This window comes from Camellia sinensis, chromosome 14 (genome assembly GCF_055761805.1).
Source record: "Camellia sinensis isolate YWXY chromosome 14, ASM5576180v1, whole genome shotgun sequence".
NCBI lineage: Eukaryota > Viridiplantae > Streptophyta > Magnoliopsida > Ericales > Theaceae > Camellia > Camellia sinensis.
In genome coordinates this window covers 34,870,414-34,886,439 of record NC_138974.1, presented here as the reverse complement: position 1 = coordinate 34,886,439, position 16,026 = coordinate 34,870,414, and the positions used below count along the sequence as shown (strand labels likewise).

At 34.3% G+C, this 16,026-nt stretch overlaps 1 protein-coding gene across 1 annotated transcript; it reads left to right on the top strand.

The window, feature by feature from the left end:
• The first annotated feature begins 12,832 nt into the window (after positions 1-12,832).
• LOC114273546 (protein LIFEGUARD 2) lies at positions 12,833-15,400 on the top strand. Its single transcript, XM_028215355.2, has 4 exons — positions 12,833-13,381; positions 13,480-13,593; positions 14,754-14,911; positions 15,023-15,400. Exons 1-4 carry the CDS (start codon positions 13,129-13,131, stop codon positions 15,224-15,226), a joined length of 729 nt encoding a protein of 242 aa, XP_028071156.1. The 5' UTR covers positions 12,833-13,128; the 3' UTR covers positions 15,227-15,400.
• Positions 15,401-16,026: the final 626 nt, after the last annotated feature.

Below are 16,026 nucleotides of genomic sequence, written 5' to 3'. Positions count from 1 at the left end.
GCCTAAAGAGGAATATGTGAATTAAAGAACGGATTGAACTGTTCGTGACCCTTTTGTATTCATGAAATGTGTAGGGTCAAGCTCCAGGGCGCATCCACAAGCCGATCACTGTGAGTAATATCAATATTTGAAAACTTGTCAATGTCCAATTGTTATTCCCCTATAAATATTATGAGTTGTTAATTGGGATTGTGGACAAAAGTTTGACATGAATGAATGGGCCAAAGGCCGTTTGACATGAATGAATGGGCCAAAGGCCGTTTGACATGAACGAATGGGCCAAAGGCCGTTTGACATGAATGAATGGGCCAAAGGCCGTTTGACATGAACGAATGGGCCAAAGGCCGTTTGACATGAATGAATGGGCCAAAGGCCGTTTGACATGAATGAATGGGCCAAAGGCCGTTTGACATGAATGAATGGGCCAAAGGCCGTTTGACATGAATGAATAGGCCAAAGGCCGTTTGACATGAATGGAAACCCGGATGGGCCAAAGGCCAGAATGTTTGGAACTACAGTTACTTGACTTGCATTTCGTATAGTTATATATATTTTGCTGTTAAACAGAAGTATGAATTGGGCCCAAGGCCGTTTGGAGCATGTTGATCTACATATTGTTATGTAACTGTTATGTTTGATATTATTCACTGGGCTATCGCTCACGCTCATTCATGTATTTGTAGGTGAGCCAAGGGAAGTCCAAACCCAGCCCCAGTGAAGTCTGCTAGGAACAACAGGAGTTTTGGGAGAGTCAGCCTTGTGCCCCGCGCATGAGACCATCCTTGCCCTTTTACTATGTACCTATGTTTTGTCTTGTTGGCAAGGACCCAGTGCATGTCTGTACATAGTCTGTTATAGGTTGACTCGTTTTGGACGATCCTGTCTGTAATGAATTTTGTGAAACTGCACTTTTGATGTGAGTTATTAACGTATCTGAGTATGGTTTGTTTGATGTGCATATAAGCACGACTCTATGGACAAAGTTTTTAATTTTGCTTCCGTTTGGCCCCCATTAACTCTGTTAAAATACGTTTAGAACAGTTTGAGGCCGCAGGTAATCTCATGATTACTGGCCGGTTACGTCCTTAACCCACGGGGGCGGGTTCGGGTCGTGACACTCTGTCCCCAAAACAACTCCAGATGTCGGGTTCTCATTTCTTCTTATCGTCTCTAGCCTTTACCTTGGGACAATCCTTAATACGATGACCCACCTCACCGCATTCAAAATATGCTCCAGATACCCGATAACAAACCCCAAAATGTTGCTTCCCGCAACTTGTACATGTCGGCCTGGTGCCACTTTCTTGATTTGAGTTGCTTGAATTATCCACATTTACCTTCTTATTGACATCGTATGGTGCTTAGCGATTGTCATAATCCTGCCTCTTTCTCTGATTCTCCCCTGAACTCTGGCTTCAGCTCAAGTTAGCTTCTGCTAGGATGGCTTTATCTAACACTCCGGTATATGTCGGCATGTTGAGCATATTAACTCGATCTTGTATTGGGCTCCAAAGTCCACTCTCAAACTTCCTTGCTTTTCCTGTATTCGTTGTTGACCATGTGGGGTGCATACCTGCCAACTCGGTGAAAGCATGATCATATTCAGCCACTGTTTTGTTACCTTGCGTCAACATCTGGAATTCTGTGGTCTTGCGATCTCGGACACTGAGGGAAAAATGTTTGTCGTAGAACAACTCTAAAAATCTGGCCCAAGTCAAACCTGGGTTGCCTTCTCGGATCATCATCCACCATCTACGGGCGTCGTCATCCAATCTGAATGCTGCCAATGACACCTTCTGAGTGTCGATGCTGGGGAAAACCTCGAACAACTTCTCCATCTCGAGAACCCATGCTTCTGCCTTTATCGGCTCTATACCTCCTTGGAACTTCGGTGGATTCATCTTCTTGAATTCTTTGATCAAGGTCAACGTGCCATCCCCATACAAAGCTGGCTGCGGAGACACTTGTGGTACTGGGGGAGGTGGAGGTGGAACTGCACGTCGGCCATCTGTCTGTTCGGCATGAGTAGATGTAGTGCTAGTGTTCTGTTGCCTTGCTTGCCTCAACTCATGGGCCAAACCCTCTACCATCCTTTCTAATCTGTCCTCGGATTGACCTCGGCCAACTGGAGGTCTACCCCTTCTCATGATGCTAGGAGTATGCAAAATGTGACTTTAAAACAAAATAAACAAATAGACATGTATGCAAGTAACAAATGATCAGGCCGAGATGATGCACACCTTGTCAAGTAGCAAGAAATATGATGCAATCCTAATATCATTCTAAGGGAAATCCTAAGGTCTTTAGGACTCAAACTGTGTAAATAACGTACTATAAGAAACTCGTGCTCTGATACCAATCTGTCACGACCCCATTCCGTCTCTAGTAGAATGGTGCCGTGATGGCCAGAAATCCGAGATTACCAAAGGCCAACTTACAAAGATTCACACACAATCAGAGTATACATATGGGGCCTACATGTGCGGAAGCAATAAATTTAAATCTAATTAGTCCATAAGAGCTGTGCATAGATTAAATGAAATGACATACATCTTAATATGGTCTTATAACTTAAATACAAATAAAATAAGTACATAATACTTCTTGATCAAAAGGCTTCTCAAGCCGACATAAACAAAAGAAGTAAACAACAAGTCAAGAAGCATGATCTTCAAGATGCTACAAAAATGCGAATCCAAAACTAGTTGTAAATAATCATCTAGGCGTCGCCGCCTTCTTGCTCATCACTTGCATATATATAAAGAGAGGGTAAACTTGGATACTCAATGAATAGTATAAGTAATAAAGGTTTGAATGAATGATATCCGAGATCTTTTCCAAAACAATACATATCATAACTTTACAAATCAAAGGGATGAACCAAGTTCATCTATCAAATCTTTCAAAGCTTTTTGGATGTTAATAACATCTACATAATACCAAATGATGACATTCCGGTCAAACAAACCCACGCGGAAAACCGTCAGTGGCAAAACAAGGGTGCAGTTGTATTATAGTCCCCTGGCACTAAGGACTTTCAAAACAAGGGTGGAGTTGCATTATAGTCCCCTGGCACTAAGGATTTTCAAAACAAGGGTGCAGTTGCATTAAAGTCCCCTAGCACTAAGGACTTTCCCAGAATGTCATCAAAACAAATATAATACTTGATACGAAAACTAGGGATAATCATTCATGCTTGATCAAATACTTTTCTAAAATGAAGCAAAACTTTATCAAAACTTTATAACATAGCTTTATTAAAAATACCACTCACATAGCTCTTCGGGTGTAGGGATTAAGGCGAGGATCCAAGACCTACAAATACATAATAAAGTCTACTGAATGTACTTCAAGAAGACAAGAAGGAATTTTCAAAGATGGATATGAAATGTATTCTTAAAACAAACTTTTCATGAATGAAAATGATCCCGGCATTTCTTTCCAAAACCAAGTCAAGACAAAGTAAAACATGCTGGGAGTTAAATCACTGTTTTTCATCTAGGGAAAACATGCTGGGTACCAACCAGGTCTTGGAATGGATGCACAGAAATGATCTAGGCAAAAGTGACCTAGCTGGGTGAACCCGGGAGGTCTTGGCCGAGGTGTGGTTACCTAGGCTTCGGTGTGCAGCTGTCTGCCGAGGTGTTGCAAGGTGTCATCAAGGGTGTACTATGGTCGGCCTAGGTGTGCAGTGGTTAGCCTAGGTGTGCATGCAAGATAGACTAAGGTGCAAGTGATCATGCAAGGCAGGCCAAGGTGAGATACGATGCTTGGCCTAGGTGTGAGATCTAGGCAAGAGTGGTCTCGGTGACCACACCTAGGGAAATGAAGTCTGGAAATCTGGGTTTCCCCCCTCGAAGAACATGAAGAACATGAATGCTAGATTCATAACTTTTATTCCAAAATCTGAGATTTCATGAGATGAGTTCGAAAACACGGACCTGGGTACCCACACTTGAAGATCTTATGAAAACAAACACAAAAATATGGATCTTGATACAAACTTTCGGATCAAAACATGGTTTTTCTTCAAGAACACATGAACATCACTTTCTCTTTCTAAAACAAACTTTAAATCAATGCATGGCTTATGAATCATGCTAGATCATGCAATGTGATCGGATAAATATAAAGAACAACAAGAGTAGATCAAGAATCTAACCTCAAAACACGGATCTAACGGTTCTAGGTGTGAAGATCGAGCTTGGAAATCTAGTTCTCTCTCTAAGAACTTATTCTTCCCTCTTCCTAGAGCTTATCTCTCTTTAAAGGCAAAGATATGACAAATGATGTGGGTTTCTCTACTGCCAGCAGACTTAACCCTCTGTTGGGACACGTGGCACTACCGGATTGGACTTCCTCAAAAGGTGATAGAAAGACAAGACATGTGTAAGACAAAGTGTATACAACAAGTAAGATGACATGGGCACTCCGGTAGGTAATGATCTTGGCTAGGACATAGGCTTCGGCAAGTAAGGGAACAATGATCTCGGCTAGGAAGGATAACACTTGGCCTAGCTGTGCCACACCTTGGCCTAGATGTGCCACACCTCGGTCTAGGTCATATCAGTCCAGGAACAAGATCACCAGGTGCAGGGATCAAAGATCTCTAATACCTAAAGGATAACATCTCGGTCTAGATGATACACATCTCGGCCTAGGTGATGAACACCTTGGCCTAGATGACGACATCTCAGCCAATATGCCAGGGCGAATGTGGAGGTCAACCAAAGTGATTCCAAGATGGTCCTAGGTATAAGAGATTCAAAAGTGTGACCTAGGCTTAAGATGATCTCGGCTAAACACACACCAAACAAGGAACAAAGCATGCAACAACACTTAGATAAAACAAAACAAGATTTCATGAATGCAACTTAACAAGACAAAATTATATAAATGCATGTGAGCATGACTAAGGCAAAGTGAGGGTTGTTACAGTTAACAGATTGAAAATTTATTTAATTTTAAATGTAATTTATTTAAACATTAAACACATCCACGCACAAACACATCCACTGAGGCAGCATTATGCATAATTTATTTAAGTATAAATGTAATTGTTGAGCCAAGGTTGTCATACACAATAGATTTGAGATTCGCCATTTTGGGCACCAAATAGAGATTATCAACACACACAAACACGTCTACTGTGCCCTAAGATAATACATTACACATTAAACAAATAGTAATTAACTGAGAACTTCTTTTCTCTCTTAGGTTTCCAAACACAGTGTAGGTGGGTATAGAAGAAAAAAGCAACCCCTAGAAACACAATACAGCCATAAAAATGAACATTGAAATTTAGAAACAATTCACAAAATTGAGAACTGGTGATCAAAAGCCAGATTGAAAATTAAGAAATTTACTTGACAAGGGGTGGAATTGGAATGAATGACTGGTTTGAGGTTGGAGACTCTGGTCTCTAGGGAATCGAACTCAAATGAGTAAAAAAAACTAACCATACACATAAATCATAAATGTATGAATAATCAAGCATAAAATATGAGATTTTAGAGATGGGTATTTGGGGATCGAAAACCCTAACTACAGCTGAGTTCACTTTCGTCGAGATCTGAGTTTGCGAATCTGAGTTCACTTTCGCCGAGATTGATTACTATGCAGATCCTAAGTTCACTTTCGCTGAGATCGAAAACCCTAACCACAGCTTTCTCTCGTCGAAGACAGTGGAGGAAGAGGGAGATTGGCCGTGATGGGAGGAGGGGAAGGAGGAGAGAGAGGAGGACAGTGAAGAGAGGGAGATCGGCGGTAAAGGAGAGGAGGACAACGACAAAGAAGGAAGTCTTTTAGAGAGAGAGAGAGATGATGAGAGACGATGTGTGAGTGAAGATGTGTAAGTGTGTTTTTAGGGCTTGGTTTATTATATATATAGAGAGGGGTATAATAGTAATTTCACATCGAGAAAACGGGGTTGGGGCCGGGAACATATCACCGTTCTCAACCCCAAATTTGTCGAGGATTCATTTTCGAATACCATTTCCAGCTCGGTGGGGATATTTTTTTTAAAAAAAAAAACCGTTCTAATCAAAGTCGAAGGGGTTGAGTTCCCGTCAAATCGGGTTCAAATTACCATCCCTACTAGCAACAAGAGTCGTTACCATATTTTCTCATGACATGCCCCGATATGGGCCTGTAGACTTCAACTGGTAGTCTGGTATACAGTAGCCCGGGCTTCATTTGACTCTACACATGTAGTAATTTGTAACCTAGCAAATAATTCATGTTACCATTAAATTCTGTGGCCTATAGTATTATCATGGTGTCCATTTCTAAATTGTTGATCAGGTTTCAAACTGCTTCTTTTTTTCTTCTTTTTTTCCCTTTTTTAAGAAAAAAAAAAATCGGTTTGAAGAGATTATGCTAGTGATAACAACTGAAGTCCCATCTAAAAAAAAAAAAAAAATACTAAGGTAAGATCAAGAAAGCTAAATAAAATTCTCATATTTTTTTTCAAATTTTGTTGAATTTGCTATGATATATGTTATGAACAAATGAATAAAGATTGAGTTTATTTTAAACTTTTTGATTATCAAGTTACATCCAATTAGCTTAGGAATTAATTACAAAACGTTTCTATGTTTCAAAAGATTCAAATTATTTTCAATTTTATTATCACTTTTAAATTATCTTTAAAATAAATATTTTGTATTTAAAAAAAAAATTTGTATGTCAAACTTGAATTTAAAAATTGTATTTAAAAATCTTGAATTTTCATTGTGTTTCCAAGTGGGCTATGGGCTTGGAGTTTGTGTTACTATAACTCCGTTTGGGAAGAGTAATTTGGGATTTTTTTGGCTATTTTAGTCACAAAAGGCAAAATAGACTATTTTAGTCACAAAAAATAAAACATTGCATCCAACTCATAATCATTACACTCTTCTCTCACAAAAAAAGTCAAAAAGTCATTCACAAACCAAACTTTTTAACCCAAGCTAAAATAATCAAAAAAATCAAAAAGCCAATCCATTTCCCAAACGACACCCATATGGTTGGGTTCACTTTAAAATCACGTAGGAAAAATTACTACATGGCTTCGACTCATTTTTTTCAATCACTCAATATGAAATCGTGCTACTCATATTATTCACCAATGATACTAACATGAAGCACCACACTCTCAGATTACCGAATAATCATTTGGGAATCAGAGAGAATTTATTCTTGCTGGCATGTCAAGAAAGATTTTCAAATTAATACACTCTTTTATCTATACAAGCCAACTCACTCTCTTAGGGCAACTCCACGAGTAAGAGACAAAATGCCTTGCAAAAATACATAGAAAAGTATCTTTTTATTTTGCCTAATCAGTTTAGTTAGTATACACTCAAATTATACTCTTTATTTTAGTTAATCAATCAAACTAACTTCATTAATTTTTTTAAAAAAAATATTATAAACATATATAAATGAACAAATAATTTTTTATGGCATGCTGCATATGTTGACGTGACATTTACAAATATTTTTTAAAAATATATAAATAATTAAATTATTTTTTAAAAAAATATATTTTCAAACGATTGAGGGAGCAATTTTAGATGGAGGGAGTAAATAATTTTAGCGAGAAATCCTTTTATCTCTCACAGAAGGGCAGTTAGTTGTGGAGAGCCAAAATCAAAATGGATATTTTGTCTCTTCTAATGGAGAGCCTTTTGAAGGAGGAAAAAACCAGTTGCACTAACGAAAATGCCTCAGGATATCCTTGAAGATGCTGCTACATATCTTTAGAAAGTTAAAACCTTACTAGACTCAAGTCTAATCAAATCGAGAGTATCCATGTTCAAAAATTCAAATGATCCCTTCATTTCATTCTGCTAAGAAAGTTATATATATATTTTTAATGTTTTTTATGATTTTTTTTTTTTGGGGGTCAAATGTTTTTACTTTCCAATATATCTATTATAGAATAATCTAGAAAGTTGAAAAAAAAATTAATTAAAAAAAAATCATGAAAATAATAAAAAAAACTAATATTTGATTTTTTTTTTCTTATTTTTTTGGCCTTTAGTGAACTTTATTCACCAAAAAGAAAAAAAAAAAGAAAGAAAAAAAAACTTTTTTGATTGGTTTAGTCGAATAAATTCTAAAAGTCTAAATTGTTTTTAAAAAAATTTAAAAAATCAACAAAGATGAAAAAAATCAACCAAAAAAAAATCACTAAATGAAGGATCATGGGTGCACTTTACATATTTATGGGGGGAAAAAAAATTAAAACAAATAAAGGATAAAATGTTAAGTACTTATATTTTTTTGTTCTTTTTAATTTTCTAGTATCTACACAATGTTTGTTTGAATATATAAATACCAAAAATGTACTTACATAAATTAAGATCTAAAAAATCATTACAATAATTCAAAGAGATAAAAGGTGATCTTCTTGTTTAGCAAAATTCAGTTTACAAGAAGAAATAAATCACCAAAAAATTCTAAAACTCTACAGCAAAGTATAAATAAAAAATTACTAATAAATCTTGCATAATCAAGCTTGTTTACAATAATATCCTTTTCAACTATGTAATCTTATTATTTTGAACTCCATTTAACCTCTGTATTCAAAAAAAAAAAAAAAAAAGTGCACAAACACAGAGGTCAGTGCTTGTCGTTGGGTAAATCTGTTTGCCACTCTAACCGATGAAATATTTGATTGGATATTTTAAAAATTTTTGCTTTTTGTTTAGATTAGTGGGTGGTTAAGATAATATTTATAATTTTGGGACTCATAAAAGGTCCTCGATTTCACTATCCTTAATTTCAGGGGTGTTAGGGAAGTTTTCAAAACTAGCTTAAATTTTTAGAGCATTTGATAATTACAGACAAAGCTCATGTTAGCTATATTAATTACTATACATTATACTTTTTGTATGGCCTTGAAGCAACTACTTTGTTCAAGGCTAGCTTTCTTTTCTTTTTGTCTTTTTCTTTTTTATTTTTCCTTCTGCTTTAGGAAAGTTGGTAATCAAAATCAACCCATATTAGCTCAAATAAACTATATACAATTTTCTTTTGGTTATTCTTTCCCCCATCAGAAGGCAAAGAATTGTACTTGGAGACAAAAGTAACGCAAGATATACCTTGAACAAAGTAGTTGTGTCAATTTCATTCTTAGCATAAAATAAAACTGTTGTCCAGGTTGTGAAATCCATAATAGATTCTATTTCAACAATTTAAATTGTACAACTTCTATCCCTTTCCATCAGGATTAGAAGGTTTAGTTTGTGCGTGTGTATAGTTACACCACCAGTTCTATTTTAATAATTTGATTCCTTACTTTTAAAATTTTGTGTGGAGATTATCCTCCTGTTACATTGATTTAGGGGTTGTTTGGGATGATCTAAATAAGTGTACTTTTTGTCTTTTTACGAAAAGATGTGCAGAAAAGTAGAGAGGTGATGTGATGAAAAAAAGATAAAAAGATAAAAAGATGGATTATTTAGGACTTTCCAAACTTGGCCTTAATAATTGTAGTCACTTAATTTAATTATATTTGGCTTCCAAAAAAGAAACATTTTGTTTATAAAAGGGTAATATATTACACTTTTCACTTAAATTTTTAGGTGAATTTCACTTTGACTTCTCATTTTTTAATTGCAATAATTAAGTACTTAAATTTAACTAATGTTTGATTGGGAGGAGGGGGGGGGGGGGGGATTTGTATGAAAATTCTCTCTTTACATTTTCAGAGAGATACTTTGAAAATGTTTCAGGTGCATACATTATCAGATTAACGAATATTGCTTGGATTTAGTCATACCTAAGTTAATTTTGAATAGCCTAAATACTATGTTATTTCTGCAATTTTTGTGGACAAACCTCCAATTACTATGAACAAATCGGAATGACAAGTCACATTAACTCAGTTTTTATTTATTTATTTACGTATCTTGTTGGATTTTCTTCCTAAAAAAATTTATCCTAAGTTTTTATATCACTAGTGTTATTTTCGGCAGTGATTTCTGAAAAAAAATTACTTGCATGCTGAATATTTCTTTCCAAGTATTGGATTAATTTGAATTCATCATTATGTTTTCAAGTCACCATATTTTATCATGAGAAGCCCAATATGGCCTCATATGGGCTTCACTTGACTCTACAAATGAAGCAATTTGTAGCCAAGCAAATAATTTCATGATACCATTAAATTTTGTAGCCGAGTAATATTATGGTGTTTATTTCTAAATTGTTGCTCAGGTTTGAAACTAATATAACATCATGAAAGCTATATAAAATTCTCATATTTTTTAAAATTCTCTTGAATTTGCTATGATATATATTCTGGAGAAATGAATAAAGCTTGAGTTTATTTTAAACATTTTGATTGTCAAGTTAGAGCATCTCTATCAAATCCCTTATAATAGCTTTTTGCTATTATAAGGAATTGATTCTTCAAAAATCCTTCCCATCAGATCCCTTATATAATCCTTTAAATTTAGGATTGCAACAATCACTCCTTATTTATAGGGAGTCATTGTACCTCCCTTATATTTGATATTTGACCATGGTCGTCCACCCGGATGTCCCAGATGAAACAACATGGGCAAAAATTACTTCGCCGGTCGTCCACCCAGACATCCGGCCGGCCAACCCCCTGAACGTCCGGTCCTTGGTTTCTACTTCTGCCGCTTTCTTCTTCAATATATGGAGTTGCCTTTTGAGCCTCCAGTGTTATCTTTATTGTATATTGTTTAATTATTTTATTATTAAAAAAATATTAAATTTAAAAATAATTAAAAAGATTATTTTAATAGAATAGAGAAAGAATATGGAATTTGTTGGAAAAGGTAGATGAAAAAGTGATTTCTAAAATAGGGAATGAATTTTTTAATAATATTTTAAGATAAAATTTAAGTAAACTGATAGGCATGCTCTCACATCCAAATAGCTTAGAAATTACAAAATGTTTCTATATTTCAAAAAAAAAAAAACCGATATATATATATATATATATATATATTGAACAGTTAAGAATGGCAGCTCATGTTTTCAATTTTATTATCACATCTGAATTTTAAAATAAATATTTTCTATTTTAAAAAAAGAAAAAGAAAAAAATTGGATGTAAAAATATTTTTCCGAATCTTGGATTTCATTGTGTTTCCAAGTGGGCCAACTATGGGTTTTAGATTTGATTCGTTGCTTCGTGGGCAATTGGGTTGGGCCTAGTTGGGCTTTCTAAGTCAATTTCTCTGGATCTCTTTCTGTGGTTTGGGTGTTCCAGTCTCGGTCCATATAGCTGTAGAGTTGGACTAACAGCATTACTATTGTGGAGTAGCCCTTCTTTTTTATTATTTTGTAATTTTGGTTGGATATTGTTGGTTTTTTGTTTCCTTTCTTTTTTTTCTCGTATTCATCTAGCGAAAAAAAAAAAAAGAAAAAGAGAAGAAAAGCAAGCATTGTCTAGTTTTCGCATTTGTCACTTTAGTATCAAATTTGACTAGAGAATTGACACATTAATGGAAAATATTTTTTGAGAAAGTCTAGTCAAATTTTAATTTTTGCATGTGCTTTAACACACCACAGAAGGGAAAAAAAAGGTGCAAGGTCATTTTGGAAGAAAAAAAAAAAAAATCAACCCAATGATACTTGATGGATTGATAATTTTTCAATCTACCGTCAACTTGCCTATCCTCAAAATTTGGCTAGTTGGATGAATATTTTGGCATTCCAAATCAGCAATTTATGTGAGCTTTGGTGAATAGAAATACATTACGTCGAAAAAAAAAAAAAGAATAAAAATGTGTAACTTTATTTTTTAAGAATTTTTTTTTAAGGTCTCTAACAGTAAGATTTTATAAGATAAATTATATATAATATTTTTATAATAGTTAGGGTCTCTTAACATTCTCATACAGAAAATTCGACATAGAAAAATTTTACCCCAACATAGAAATTTCAATTATCACGATTTTTTTTTGAAATTTCTCTAGTATGATTATAAATAAATTTTATTGAAAGATCTTATCTAATAAAAAAAGCATATTGCACGTCTCCTACTATCCAAAATTAGAGAGAGATGTTTTACTATTTTTTTTTTCACAATTTCAATTAAAAGAATATATTATTTATTTCAATTCTCAATACAAAACTCACAAACTAATCAAATGACAGATGTTATTCAAATCATTTTTCATAAATTAATATAAAAACAATTAATCTAAGAAAAGTATGCAACAAAAATGAGAAGGGTGGCATATGGGATATAGATTGTGTATAAAGCAAGTGTAATGTAATTTGTATACACATACAAATAAATTGATAAATTTTAAATGGGAAGTGAACAACCCACTCAAGTTAACTTGTACACTTTTTTTAAATGGCACAAGTTAATTTGAGTCTTGATAAAAAAATAAAAAAAAGATCATATCGTTGTTATCCATATTCCTCTGCACTTTACCTTGCAAGTCAAAAGTAGTATGCATGTTGTTGTGAATGAATGAAGTCATATTTATTTATTTTTTGGGTGGTATAAATAGATGATGTTAGAAAAATTATTTTTTGGTTTAAGGATGTTATGTGGATATACTCTTAATTATTCATAAATTACTATATTCCTGTCACTCATTAATCATTTATCACAAAATTATAAATCTTACAAATTTTAGTATTCAAAATATATTGGAAGTACCACAAAATCGTACCTTAAACACACCAAATAACTTCTCATGAGTCATTGCTTTCATTGTTCCATCCGAGAAAAATAAAGAAAAAAAAAAAATTCAGGAAAAGAAAACAAAAGAAAGCGAAACTCTAGTAAGATCAAGAAGATGTGAAGAGGAAAGAAAGTACTAGAAAGTGTAAGAAAGAACATTATCAGAAAATAATAAACAGTTTGCTGGTGAGGGGTTGTGGGGGCATTGGTTAGCGGGAGACATACATACAATACAAGGTAATGAAAATATTTACGCACGTGTTCCTCACGCGTGTAGACGAATCAAGAAGTTTCAAGCACCGAACAACTTCCCTCTTTCATTAATTCCCCACAACCCTCACCCTTTCCATCCATTAAGTAACCCAAACCTCCAAACCCAGTAAACAACAATCCCATGCACACACTCTCTGTCTCTCTCTCTGATTTTTTTCTCACAGACAGGGTTAAACTTGTTTGTTTAGAATATGTGGCAAACACCGCCTCACCGGAAAAATGACGTAGAAGCGGGGGCGAGCCCGCTGTACCCAACGATGCTGGAGAGTCCGGAGCTACGGTGGGCCTTCATTCGCAAGATTTATTCAATTTTGTCTCTACAATTGCTCATCACCATCGCCGTAGCCGCCGTCGTCGTCACCGTCCGCCCTGTCGCTCTCTTCTTCTCCACCACCGCCGCCGGCCTCGCCCTCTATATCATAATCATCATCACCCCCTTCATAGGTACTCTTCTTTGTTTTTTTTTTCCCTATCAGAATTTACTTGTTCTAATCTTGGGAATTTAATGGTGCTTATAGGTGTTTTGATTTTTGTGGTTGCAGTATTGTGCCCTTTGTATTACTATCACCAGACACATCCTGTGAACTATTTTCTCCTTGGGTTGTTTACTGTTAGTCTTGCCTTTATAGTGGGCTTGACCTGTGCTTTTACCAATGGTAAGCAATCTCCATCTTAATCTTTTGCTTTCTTTTTTTAATATGCAATTGTTCCTAACTCAATCAACCTTAGTCTTATTGTCTTCAAGTTTATCCAAATTGGGTGTGAAGTGGAACCCAATTTGGTAACACCCTGAATTAAGTTTCATAATTTGTTTTGCGGTTGAGGGTTTTTTTAATCCCATAATAATTTTCACATTAACTAGATAATTGAGGTGTTTTCAAAGAGGAAATTCTAATGTAAGAAGCGGATATAGGATAACTTGAGTAATAGGTTTTGCTAAGAATCTTCAGCTAGGCGTGAATTGATCATCCAAGAAAACAGATATTGTATGGACTTGTTGCTTTGTTAGGATTTTTGCTCACTCTTTGTGGTGTGTGATCTTAGGATAAAGTATATATGGTTATTAATCTCTTACTTACATCATGATGAAACAACTGGCTACTACAGAGTAATGGAGTTTAATTGAACGTTGCAATAAACCTAATTGTAAAATCTTTCATTCTTGTTTTGAAAGTAGTACAACTATCAAAAGTCTAGGTGCTTTCTTGTTCATGCTACGGTTGTTTTGATTTGTGTTACTAGAAAACGCTAGTGAATTACGTATTGGTATGCACGTTTCGAAACATGGTATACCTTCGTTCCAAAACGATAAATTTAATAATCCAAACTGATTCCAAAAGTTTTTTTTCAATATATGTCCTTAAATGTTATCTTAGGAGGAAAAAATTCAAATATAATGAACTAAAATTTAAGGTGAGTTAAATTTGACAAGACAAATATCAAAAAATGGGTCATAATGCTCATAGAAATATTACATTTTATTCGACATCTAATAGTTAAAAAAAAAAAAAAATTACTTTAGAAGTATCTTAAATTCTTAAGTATAATATATAAAAGTCTATCCTTATCGTACCACATTTTAGAGCATGTAGCGTACCACGTTCCCGTTTCCGTTCCACGTACCGGAACGATCCACCTTTTAGGTAACATAGGTGCTGATTTCTTGGATGTCTTTTGGCTTGTATATTGTAAAATATTGATTTTCCATTACTTGAATGATTTGGAAGAAGTAACAAACTCGGAGGATATTTCATTTCTTTCGTTGGTTATGTCGGTTGTTTGATTGTTCAAATTGTGTAATTTCATTTGGTAACAGAAAAGGTTATTTTGGAATCTGTAATCTTAACGGCTGCGGTGGTTATAAGTCTCACGTTGTACACATTTTGGGCCGCAAGGAGAGGCCATGATTTCAACTTTCTGGGGCCTTTCTTGTTTGGGGCTATATTTGTGCTCATTATCTTTGCCCTGATTCAGGTATATACAGATATGTCTTTGCCATGTCTTTCTTTTGTCACTGATCTGATGAGTTTGCATTTCTTGGTTGTTGGGTTTCAAAATCTCAGTTCTTGCTTTCACTTCTTGCAGGTGCTCTTTCCATTGGGTAAGATCTCTGTTATGATCTATGGGTGTCTGGCATCGATCATATTTTGTGGGTACATCATATACGATACAGACAACCTGATCAAGCGTTATTCCTACGACGAGTACATTTTTGCTTCTGTGGCTCTGTATCTGGATATCATCAATCTCTTTCTGTCATTGTTGACTGTTTTCCGAGCTGCTGAATAGTTAGAGAGAGGTCCCTCAGTTTTCGAGCCTTTCTCCCTTCTTTTTTGTAAAGTTTATTGTGAAATACGTAAAGATTGAAGGCATAACATGTTCATATTATGTTGCTTTATATTAGTGAATAGCTAATTGAATGGAATGTTTTGCTCAAAGTGTAATGAAGTTCCAAGTTCAATACTTTCTGTCCCTTCTCTATGTAGTATTCCACAACTAGGACAATACTAACCCATCTTTGTTAGGGGGTTATATGTATTTTTCAGAGATGGTGGTCAGTCTAGTTTGTATTAGAATATGTGAAACATGTAAAGAAAATTATTATCATTCAGCTTGCTTGATTTTCATTTTTTAAAAATAGTTTTCAGAAAATTCTATTTTCTTATTTTTCGTATTTTTTTTGTTTTTATTGAATTTTTTTAATATTTTATGCAAATTTTTTATTTTTTAGACACATCTAACATAAATACACCTAAAAAGTAAAAAAATTATAAAAAAAATCTTTTAAAAATTCATTAAATACCAAAAATACAAAAAAATACAAGAATTCAGTACATTTTTTATATTTTTATGTATTTCTTAATTTTTTAAAATATTTTTTTACAATTTTTTTACTTTTTAGATACATCTAAGTAAGGTGCATCTAAAAAAGTAAAAAAAAAGTTTAAAATTTTAAAAATATTCACTAAAAACAAAAAAATATGAAAATCAAAAAATTCAATTTTCAAAAAATTCAATCCAGAAAACGCAAACTAAACACACTGATTATTTTTTTTTAACATGTGCTTGATAACATGAGTACTTTTGAC